Source organism: Haliotis rubra, unplaced genomic scaffold (genome assembly GCF_003918875.1).
Source record: "Haliotis rubra isolate DU_JTF1 unplaced genomic scaffold, ASM391887v1 Scf269, whole genome shotgun sequence".
NCBI classification, from domain to species: Eukaryota; Metazoa; Mollusca; class Gastropoda; order Lepetellida; family Haliotidae; genus Haliotis; species Haliotis rubra.
The window spans coordinates 826,954-839,305 of NW_025766769.1; the positions used below are offsets into that span (position 1 = coordinate 826,954).

The 12,352-nt window shown below is 47.7% G+C and overlaps 1 protein-coding gene across 2 annotated transcripts in view; it reads left to right on the forward strand.

Moving 5' to 3' along the window:
• LOC124280512 (CUB and sushi domain-containing protein 3-like) overlaps window positions 1-12,062 on the forward strand; it is a 97,198-nt gene extending 85,136 nt beyond the window's left edge. Inside the window, exons 7-8 of one of the 2 annotated variants that reach the window (XM_046716460.1) lie at window positions 10,739-11,003; window positions 11,100-12,062. In XM_046716460.1, the coding sequence (XP_046572416.1) occupies window positions 10,739-11,003; window positions 11,100-11,535 (701 nt within the window). In that variant the 3' untranslated portion in view covers window positions 11,536-12,062. Of the gene's footprint in view, window positions 1-10,738 lie in introns of both variants that reach the window. The other variant, XM_046716458.1, reaches the window with a different exon arrangement.
• Window positions 12,063-12,352: the final 290 nt, after the last annotated feature.

Consider the following 12,352-nt stretch of genomic DNA (forward strand, 5'->3'; position numbering starts at 1 on the left):
GGACTGATTCAGATCACGTCAACTTTCCGGCTCACCACCCTGAACTGATTTACCAGCCGGCTCGTATCGTTTCACCAGGTCGAAAGCTCCCTATCGTCGAACCAGTTCACCTGGCCGTTCAAGATCAATGTACAGAGGTAGTAGCTATGTGCTTCACCTTGCCGATTTGATTTACATGTGTTGTTAGTAGCGCAGTCATCTAGAGATATCACGCTCGGCACTTGACGGCCTGACGATCCCAGTTCTCAAGAGTCCTCCGTGACTGGGGCTCATCTCATTCCAGATTTAATCTACCATCCGATCTTCACTTTTGATGAATGATTCGGTTCAACGATTCTACCCTTCGGTGTAGATATCAGTTCTGCAACCACCCGATATGGCATAACTAGATACGCTTGCGAGCCAGGAATACTCTACGACGCTCCGATGAGTCTTGTTACTACAGACTACTCGTAACAGCGTGTTTGTGTATCCCTTGGTGCAATTGTTGCAGACGGCTCGTCATCTTCAGCTCCCTTTGTTTTACATGATAAGCAAGTTTCTGGACAGATAACAAATGGATGAAGTTCTTGCGCATGGTACCGGCAATGTTTTGTCAAATAGCCAGCATAGCTCAGCCCGGGAATTTATGGGTTGCGACTCGCCCGGTTAACCAAAGACCATGTTGTCCGTATTTTTTGTCACTCGTGTGTAACGTTTGCAAATGGCGGACTACTGTTTGTTTACCGGAATTTTGATGATTAGAGTGACTATGAAGTGCCCTTGCAGAATTCTCTTGGTCCCACGAATCGGATACCAAGTCCAGCCTATAAATGCAAGTAACAACGAACGCTGCCATTCCCGATAAGAGTGACTGTGTCGGGATTTTGACAGCCAGTCGAGAGAGACTGCTTATTGAGGGTGACGGACAGAAACACCCGTGAACGGTTTGCCTAGTCAAGCACTGAGTTCAGAGGTCACTGCATTATGCAAGGATTGTCACCAGGCAGCGATCTACTACCTATATCACTCCACCTGGCGCACCATTATTTTGTTCGGCCAAAAGAAACGTTCCTGAGGTCACCGATCCTACGAATTTCTACAATTTGTTTATAATGTGAACGTTCCTGTAGATTGACTGACAATCTCCATGCGCCGAACTTACTAAATTGAGCACTCCGTCAGAACTGACGTAGTTGCTCGACTTATTGAACGTTCTTATATCAGGAGATATCTTTTTGTCAGAGGCAAGAGTGGTTAGACCTCTCATTTCCCTCGACCTGCGATGGCCGTGGGGTAGCCTAGTGGTTAAAGCGTTGACTCGTCACGCCCAAGACCCCGGTTCGATCCCCACATGGGCACAATGTGTTGAGCCCATTTCTGGTGCCCCCCGCCGTGATTTTGCTGGATTATTGCTAAAGGCGGTGTAAAACTAAACTCAGTCAGTCAGTCAGTCCCTCGACCTGTGAGACGCCTACCTTCACATCCGGATACATCCAGACTATTGGAAGTATCTTCGATTTACTTTTATGGGGCGTCATTGATACCAATGGAGGATCCTGCTGTATGGGCATATGCGCAGCCCCGTGGGTTTTTACTCAGATACCCATTCTGATAACCAGCTACCTGCATTGTCGAAGCGTGACAATTGACAACAATATCGACGACTGTGTTCAAGCCCAGCAGGATCCAGTCGTCCTTCCTTTCCACAGACAGTTCATCATCAAGTTGCTCACGCAATTAGGATGGCTGCTAAATTTGGAGCAATCAGGGGTAACACCGACCCACTGCTTACTTCTTATTGCGACAATATTCAACACGCCAGGTCATGATGTTTGTGCCCCAGGAGAGGTGGGTCAAGATTCAGTGCAACGCACCACTAGTGTTGGTCCAACCCACACCTTTTCGCCAGTTGCAGAAGTTACTAGGGTGGTTGGCGTCGGCACAAGTGCTGACTGACGGGCCAGCTGCAGCTTGCCCTCTTCAGATGGTTCTGTGCCCATACATCGGGGACGACAACCCCAGGGAGTTGATTCGTCTTCCCGCACAACTACATTCAGTCTTTCGTTGGTGGCTCAACAAGTGGAATGTTTGTGTTGGAGTCTCTAGGGTGCCCTTCATACCGACTCAACACCTATTCGTTGGCACATCTTGCAAGCTGGGGCGCTCACTTTCTCCATCAAGTGGCCTAGCCATCACAAAGGGCCCTTCATCACAACCAATTGGAATTCAGCATTGTCATTATCGCCTGTTCGGCACTCGGGACAACCATCAGCTTCAGCGCAGATGATCACCAGTTGCGATCGTTTCTGCTTTGTGTACAATCTGAATAAAATTCTGAATTTTATTTCTGATTTTTGTCTTCGATTCTTCTGGGACTTGTGAGTTTCCGATTCAATTACCCTTTCACTCTCCACGGGACGGTGTCTGTGGGGGTTGTGTCGAAGCAGGGGCTGGCCCGATACTGGTCGTCAGACCTTGGAAATCGTGGTAATGCGACTGTTTACACTCGCTAAGCTGCGTCCTTTCACTTATGTGAAGGTAGTGACTGAACACCACATTGCTCGGGAATCCCGGTCCCTGAAGCACTTGTGTTTAGTAAGTCAATGGGTTCGAACTGACCATCGCAGGTCTCGCTTTTGAGACGCTGGAGGGTCGCCACCTCACTTACTGTCCTCTGCTCCACGGATTAATTACGTCAGTGAAGTGAGTCATTCCCATGTGTTACACTTCGTAGCGTTACCTTAAAGCATCGCAAGAGCGCCGCCGTCGGCGTAAGAGACTGTTTATACCCTTGTCTACTGCTTCCAAGGCGATAGTCTCTCGCACAACACTCTCATATTGGCTACGAGCTACAATACTACGAGCCTATACGTTTGCCGGTTTGCCACCACCTACGGCAGTCAACCCTCATGAAACCAGGGCATTGGCTTCTACTATGGCGTTGCATAGCAACTGCTCGTTAACTGCCATAATGGAGGGTTGTTTTTGGCGAGCTGACACAGTATTTTCGTCTCATTACCTCAGAGATTTGTTGGTGACGGATATTCAAGGCCTTCATCAGTTTGGACCACTCGTCCTTGCCCAGCAGTTATCAGCGGCACAACATCGCAGATAATGAACTTCCTTGTGCTCCGATGCTATATGGATCCCACTGTGCAGTTGATCCCAAGTCGCGATCGTTTCTGCTTGTGTACAATCTGAATAAATCTGAAAAACTTTTTCTGATTTACGTCTTCCGGGATTTAGATTTCTCCTCTCATTTGTTTGAGACTACAGAGAGTCGCCACCTCACTTACTGTCCTCTGCTCCACAGAGTAATTAAGTCAGTGAAGTGAGTCCTTCCCGAAGTGTTACACTTCGTAGCGTTCATGCTCCTAAGTGCCTATACACATCTATGTGATCTTATTGTGGTAAGTAGTGGAAGTCATAAGATGATGTTGTGGTACTGAAAGTTAAAATTGTGAGATTTATATACTTATCCTATCTCACGACTTGCACCTCTCTCTCTTCATTCGACCATGAGTGGAAACGAATTAAAACTTTGCTCCAAGGCCTACCTTGCCCCTCTCCCGTGCTGTGCGTGCCTTCTGTGTCAGTCGTGCTCACTAGTCCATGACAGCACGAGGCATGCGCAGTCCTCACCCACGTGATCACCTCACATACTCATTCTCTTTCTTGTCGCTCCACTGAGTGGACGTGGAAAATTTTTCGTCTGAGAATTGCTCAAAATGGTTAAGCCTGTTAAGGCCAGTAAACGGAAGTTTTGCGTCCGTTGTAATAAAGTATTTTCAGCATGGGACCCTCACACATCGTGTGTTGATTGTGTGGGTGCTTGTGACTGGGACACACGCTGTCCTAAGTGTTCAGGTCTGTCTAATGAGGCGTTTAAATCTTACAAACGTGCTTGTGCCAGACGTTTGGCAGATAGGGCTAGGACTATTTCTGCGGGGTCTGGTCCATCTCCGCTAAGAAACAATGCTTAGATCGCCCCACCCTCACTGCTCACCGTTCTCAATCGGCCGTCTCACCTGACGAAGATTTTATGGACGCTTCGTCAGATTCCTATTTATCTGAGAACGTGAGACGGCTTTTAGGGGGAGGTTCCCTCACCCAGTTTACGTTCTCAGGAGCGTACCAGGGTGGTAACGACCGATATTTCTTCTACGCCAGACCTGCGATCTACATTATCTCGTAGGTCTGTTTCTTCGGAACGATCACAGACTTCGAGAACTTCTAAGCATTCATCGTCAAAGCGGGGATCGGCGCGGTTGGAACGTACCCGTTCTCCTAATTCCACGGTTTCATCTAACCGGAACAATTCACCCACACGAGTTGAATCACCATCTGGTGCGAAGGTTCGAATGCGTTCTTCCACGGCTGGCAAGAGTCGTTCTAGGTCTCGTTCACTTTCGAGAGCCGACTCACATAGCCGAACCGGCTCACCTTACCGAACCGGCTCACCTTGCCGAACCGACTCACATCGCCGAGCCGGCTCACACAGCCGAGCCGACTCACTTAGCCGAACCAGCTCACCTTACCGAACCGGCTCACCCTGCCGAACCGACTCACATCGCCGAGCCGAACCGACTCACCCTGCCGAACCGGCTCACACGGCCGAGGCGGCTCACCAGAACATCCTCGAATGAGTTCAGTTGATCGAACTGATTCACGTAGTCGAATGGGTTCCTCTGGCCGTACTGTTTCACGTACTCAAATAGGTTCACCAGGACGAACCGCTTCACATTCCCGACTCAATTCACCTCAACAGGTGTTTCCGTTCGACTCACCACAGCGTTTTGATTCCCGTAGTCGTTCAGTCTCACCTAGTCGAGGTGGTTCGCCATTTCCATCCGGTTCACCTAACCGCTTGGTGTCTTTGCGTCAGAGGGATAATAGAAATCGGTCTCATTCACCTCAGGGGAATCAGAATATCCCCTCTAGCCAGCCTAGTGCTAGTAACGTCTTACGGTCAGTGCCTTCCCATGATAGTACACATCAGCAACGCCGTTCTGTACGGGTGGTTTCACCTGCTAGGCAGCGTTACGCTTCAGTGGATCAGCGTTCACCTTCACGCCTTTCCACTTCTATTTTGCCCCGGTCACAGATTATTGCTGAGTCTTGGAATCCTGCTATTGATTCCGCTCCAGCGCCGGATTTAGATACCATGCTTCGTGCCGTTACGTCTGCTTGGAATCAGTGTCACTCGTCCTCACATGTTCAACAATCGTCTGGCGTACTTAGCAATAATCGTTCGGGGGATTTGAGGGATCGGACTCGATCTCAGACTACTTTCCCTTCACCTGGGCAGTCAGACATCTCCACTCCTGATGGCAGTTTTGATGTTGTTGAACCGGCTCACGTGTTAGCCTGGATAGTTGAAAAACTTCAGCTACCTCTTAGTAAATCTCCAGATGATTTGGCCACGTCTTATGCCATGACTAATAGAGATGTTGCCAGTATCACACTTCCTTTGCGCCCATGTCTTCAACAATTGCCTTCTTCTCTTGACGCGGCTTTCAACAAGCTTAGAAGGACGAAGGATGGTTTGTCTGCTCCAAGGTTCAGACCATCCACGGCACATACTCATGGTGTGAAACTTTGGTCAGCGGCACCTTCAGTCGATGATGACATTTCCATGGTCTGTGGCAAGCGTTCCATTTCGCCGTATTTGGTGGAAGACAGGGAATTGGCTCACTTAGATACTACGGTTCGCCATGCTATCCCTGCCATTAGCTGCATTATTTCAGCTGTTGACGCTGTTGCGGAGGCGGTCAACCATGCATATACGGACCAGGACGCATACATCAGGGGTAGTATGACTCTGATTTTAGACCAATTCCAGGTGGTCTTCGAGCAATTGTCTCTCATTTTTTGGCTATTTACTTGCAATACGGCGACGGGTCCGTTGAATTTCTCCTCATGGGAAGATAGGTTCAAGGCTGAATTATTTCGTCAACCATGGTCGGGGGATACGGTGTTCAGTGGGGCTATTGCTGAAATCGCATCCAAGGTGGACCGTATTACCAATTTCAAGTATCTGTTGATCTCTTGGAATTGCAAAAGATTCAGCTCCAAGATTCTATTCGGCATCGCCGAACCGCACAATTTACCCCTTCCAACCCAGACCTCCGGGACTGTATGAAAGGCACGGCGCCTTCTCAAGCACGTGGCAGAGGCAGGAGGCCATTTCGTGGTTCTGCATCACGTCGCCCCTATCGACCCGACACGGGAACTGGCCATAGACAGTCCAAACAGTGACTCACGGAAGTCAGAGCTCGGATTGGTTCTGCCGGATCCGGTGGTTCCAGTGTTCGATTCCCCTGTAGGAGGGAGGTTAGGTCTGTTTGCTCCCAACTGGGAGGTTCTGGGAGATCCTTTTGTCACAATGACTCTCATTCACGGCTATCGACTGCCTGTGGTCGGGGATCCACCCCTCACCACTCAACCCTTGCAGCAAATATATCCTCTGGATCGGGCTGCAGTCCTTTCAACTACAATCCAAACTCTACTGGAGAAACATGCAATAGAACACCTAGATCAGGTGTGCATAACTCCAGGATTTTACTCCCCGATTTTTCTGGTGCCAAAGAAAAACTCCAGCAAGTTGCGTCTCATCTTCAATATGAAGACATTCAACGCTCGATTCCTGCAACAACCACCTCATTTTCGCATGGTATCGGTCAGTCTTCTCCGCTCAATTCTGAAGAAAGGGGATTTCCTCATATCCCTAGATCTTCAAGACGCATACCTGCACATTCCGATTCACCCAGATCATCGGAAATATCTAAGGTTCACCTTCGGGGGCCATCACTACCAATGGAACGTCCTTCCATTTGGAATCTCTACGGCCCCGTGGCTTTTTACTCGGGTGACCAAACCCATCAGCAGTTTCCTACATTCTCGGGGAGTGACTTTCGAAAGCTATATCGACGATTGTATTCAGGCACAACAGGATCCAAACGTTCTTCAAATCCATCGGGAGTTCACCATCAGGCTGCTCAAACAGTTAGGGTGGCTCCTCAATTACGAGAAGTCGGAGTTAACACCGACTCGCAGACTTCAGTTCATAGGAGCAATCTTCGACACAGAACAAGCCAAGTTGTTTGTTCCCCAGGACAGGTGGACCAAAATTCAGCGTCTGGTTCCGCTAGCCTTGGATCACCCCAGAACTCTACGCCAGTGGCAGGAGTTGTTGGGCGTCTTAACGTCAGCTCAGGCTCTGACTTACAGAGGTCAACTGCAGCTTCGCCCACTTCAGTTATTTCTGCGCCCTCATCTTCAAACCAACAACCCTCAGGTGTTGATTCGGTTACCCAGGGAACTACGTCCAATTCTACGTTGGTGGCTCAACGTACAGAATGTTTGCGCCGGCGTCTCTTTGGTGCCATTCAGTCCAACCCATCAGTTGTTTGTGGACGCCTCTCTAGAAGGTTGGGGCGCCCACTTCCTTCAGCATCAAGTGGCAGGGCAGTGGTCGTCCGAAGACAAGTCACTCCACATAAACATTCTGGAGTTCAAGGCAGTATTACTGGCGATTCAGCACTGGGCGGCTCTACTCAAGATGTCTCACCTGCTGATACAGTCCGACAACTCGACGGTAGTGTGGTACATCAATCACCTAGGGTCGACGGGTTCAGCAGCACTCCTACAGTGGACGTTTCGTTTCTATCTTCTGATAGATTCTCTCAACATCGTCGCAAGAGCCAGGCACATTCCCGGAACAAAGAACGTGATTGCCGACGCTCTGTCTCGTTCCAGTCGCCCGTCGCCCACAGAGTGGCAACTCCTGCCCAAGATTTTTCGGACGATAATTTACCCGATCTCTCGACCGAGTGTCGACCTGTTTGCCACTCGGTTCAACTCCCAACTGCCGAGATTCGTATCTCCAATTCCAGATCCACTAGCTTGGGATCACGACGCCGTGGCCATTCCTTGGGAAGGCCTCAACGCTTATGCGTTTCCACCTCCGGCTCTACTTCACATGGTCATTCAGAAAATTCTGTTAACCAACAAAGTACAACTACTTTTGGTAGCGCCATTTTGGCCAGCGAGAAGTTGGTTCGTCGGCCTAAAAAGTCTAGTCAGTCGAAGCAGCATTCCTCTTCCCGTGTGGGACGACCTACTAGTTCATCCGCACTCGGGCGTGTATCACGAGTCACCACAGACGTTCAATCTTCACGTATGGCACATTTGCAGAAATCACTAATAGCCAAAGGTTATTCTCACAGAGTGGCCTCAGCTATCACTGCAGCTCATCGTACGTCTACCCGTTCTTTGTATGACTATAAGTGGAAGAAATTTGAATGTTATTGTCGGGTCAGAGGGATCGCTTCCCCTACTACTGCTTCGCCCCAGGTTGTTGCGGAATATTTACAACATTTGCGGGCTACAAGGAAACTCAAGGGTTCCACTTTAGCCACCTACTTGGCGGCTCTTAATTCGGTCCTAGCCACGACTTCTGGTACGAAGGTTTCGACGGTACCGGAACTGCAGTACTTACTTCGTTCTTTTAAGCTAGCCGACCAATCCAGGAAATTTCGTCCACCAGCTTGGGACTTATCCGTGGTCCTGCACCACTTAGTGTCCGAGCATTATGAACCCTTACAGGACAAGGAGTTTGAACAAGTTTCATTCAAGACCTTTTTTCTTATTGCCTTGGCCACAGCGGCACGTATATCAGAACTGCATGCTCTAGATATCAACCGTGTCCGTTTTGAACAGAGTAGACATGGCAAGGTATTGTTGGGATTGCGCTGGGATTTTATTGCAAAAAAACAGTTGCCGGGTCAACCTGATCGTCTTTTTACAATCCCGCCTTTGTCTACCATATTGGGTCCAGCAGATGTTGAAGATCTGTCTCTTTGTCCAGTCAGAGCACTTCGCATTTACCTTAAAGCATCGCAAGAGCGCCGCCGTCTGCGTAAGAGGCTATTTATACCCTTGTCTACGGCTTCCAAGGCGGAAGTTTCTCGCACAACACTCTCATATTGGCTACGAGCTACAATACTACGAGCCTACACTTTTGCCGGTTTGCCACCACCTACGGCAGTCAACCCTCATGAAACCAGGGCTTTGGCTTCTACTATGGCGTTGCATAGCAACTGCTCGTTAACTGCCATAATGGAGGGGTGTTTTTGGCGATCTGACACGGTATTTTCGTCTCATTACCTCAGAGATGTGTCGGTGACGGATATTCAAGGCCTTCATCAGTTTGGACCACTCGTCCTTGCCCAGCAGTTATCAGCGGCACAACATCGCAGATAATGAACTTTCTTGTGCTCCGATGCTATATGGATCCCACTGTGCAGTTGATCCCAAGTCGCGATCGTTTCTGCTTGTGTACAATCTGAATAAATCTGAAAACTTTTTCTGATTTACGTCTTTATTTCTTCCGGGATTTAGATTTTCTCCTCTCATTTGTTTGAGACTACAGAGAGTCGCCACCTCACTTACTGTCCTCTGCTCCACGGAGTAATTAAGTCAGTGAAGTGAGTCCTTCCCGAAGTGTTACACTTCGTAGCGTTCATGCTCCTAAGTGCCTATACACATCTATGTGATCTTATTGTGGTAAGTAATGGAAGTCATAAGATGATGTTGTGGTACTGAACGTTAAAAATTGTGAGTTTTACCGATTCAATTTCTCTTTCACCCTCCTCGGGACGGTGTCTGTGGGGGTTGTTTCGAAGCAGGGGCTGGCCCGATACTAGTCGTTTGACTTTTATTACGGGGGTACCTTGGAAATCGTGGCGATGCGACTGATTACACTCGTTAAGCTACGTCCTTTCACTTAGTGAAGGTAGTGACTGAACACCACATTGCTCGGGAATCTCGGTCCCTGGGAGCAATTGTGCTTAATAAGTCAATGGGTTCGACCTAACCCTCGCACGTAGTAACTTGGTAGTTATTGCCCTACCTTGCAGTTGCTTCCTACGGTTGTTTGGGCGTAACACTAGCTGTTATCGCTTGAATTCCGGGTAATCTATGACCCACCTTCCTACCGTGGGATAAGTGCAAGTCGTGAGATAGGATAAGTTTAAAAATTTGAAAATTTTAACTATAAATTGTATATTTATATACTTATCCTATCTCACGACTTGCACCTCTCTCTCTTCATTCGACCATGAGTGGAAACGAATTAAAACTTTGCTCCAAGGCCTACCTTGCCCCTCTCCCGTGCTGTGCGTGCCTTCTGTGTCAGTCGTGCTCACTAGTCCATGACAGCACGAGGCATGCGCAGTCCTCACCCACGTGATCACCTCACATACTCATTCTCGATCTTGGAGCCATAAAAGGACAAAACCGGAACGGTGGTAATCTATGTAGTGGGGAGGTAGGGAGGGACTTTATCGCGTGAGATAGGATAAGTATATAAGTAATTTCAAAAAATTGCCCTTGGATTCAGGTGGTGCTTAATTAATACTCACGTGTAAATGTGATCGTCACACAGTGTGACAGAGTATTGAATATAGACGGCCAGTCGTACAATATAAAATATAGACGGCCAGTCGTACAATATAAAATATAGACGGCCAGCCGTACAATATAAAATATAGACGGCCAGTCGTACAATATAAAATATAGACGGCCAGCCGTACAATATAAAATATAGACGATAAACCCCTCCATAAACACTACTGATTATCCTCTTTCAAATATGTCAGTATCATTTGGTATGTCCATCCTAAAGTCTACTTTCCTTGAAACAGCATTTTCTTAGAACAGCAGTGATTAATATCTAATGTTTTTTATTCCACAGCGCAGCAAGTTTTAGTTAGTCCAACATCCATCCAATCAGTTAACCCAACACTCACCCAATCAGTTAACCCAACACCCACCCAATCAGTTAACCCAACACCCACCCAATCAGTTAACCCAACATCCATCCAATCAGTTAACCCAACACCCACCCAATCAGTTAACCCAACACCCACCCAATCAGTTAACCCAACATCGATCCAATCAGTTAACCCAACACCCACCCAATCAGTTAACCCAACACCCACCCAATCAGTTAACCCAACATCGATCCAATCAGTTAACCCAACACCCATCCAATCAGTTAACCCAACACCCACCCAATCAGTTAACCCAACATCCAATCAATCAGTTAACCCAACAACTAGCCAATCCATTGATCCGACATCAAGCCAGTCAGAGTTACGATCATCCATGTCTGCAACAACAGCTTCTAAACCACTGTCATCGGCGCCCCTGTACACAACATCCGCCACCACGGCGACACATACGACTTCGACAGCTGCAGTTACTGTGGATAAGTATGGACGAACGCGCCGGATGACGTGTGTCTGTCGATGTGTGGACTTCCGGCGACGGAACCTGACGCTGGAGCAGCGACTGGCGGACCTCCACGTGGGGGTTGAGAGGGGGACCCTGTATATCCGCCGACTTGAGAAGACGAGTGCAGCAGACCACCGGGTGTCCTCCATGAGTGTGGGACTCATGGGAATACTCCTGATGGTATTCATGTTCGGGGCGATGCTCATTCCCGATATGCTAAGCCTGGTGCGAGGTGGACTTAATCGAAGTGATTGATACAAGTGCCAACGGTTGTTAACTGTCAATAGGATAAAGTCTACATTTGTCGTGGGGCACAAGGTGTTCCTTGTCGCTGAAGGGTTGTGGGGTGGGGACTTGCAGCAAACAACTTAATAGTTGTGGGTTTTACTATTTTACCGTTGTTTTGTTGAATTTGTTCTAACTTTTTCTATACAATGTTGGTACGGAACTCTTGACGTTAAATGTAAATCTTATCTTCATAGAATTGTTTCACTGGCTAGCAAAATGTCAGGTGCTAAAGTGGATGATAAACCACTCCAGAAGGATTAATTCCTGAAGATGACCTCTTACCATCCGATACTCAGTGCCACGTTTTAAAACTAATAGATTTAGAAACTCTTTTGAACCATCTAGTATTAGGCTCCTAAATGATTGCTAGATTTTGTTTTACCTCCGCGTTCTATGTACATGTATGTGTCATGTTTCTTATTGTATTCTATAGCGCACTTTCAAATGTAAAAAAGAATTCCCTCCTGTGGGTAATAAAGTATTGTCATTGTCAAGTTATGTCTTCAAGAATCACAGCACTGTACATGGTAAATTATAAAACCAATGAGAGAATTATCGAAATTAATGCGAAATATGGGAATGTCCTAGCTGGAGTTACTGTAGTGAAGCTTTAGTGGAAGATGTTTGTCTGGGTAAGCTGAACTATGTTGTCATGCTGGACAGAGTGGCGGAGTTGGGTCTAACTCTACTAACTGTTGTATGTATTACAACTTTGTGTGGAAGAAGGAATGCAGGTCTGAGACGTCTACCACACGTTCATATAACAAAGTTAACAATAAGATTA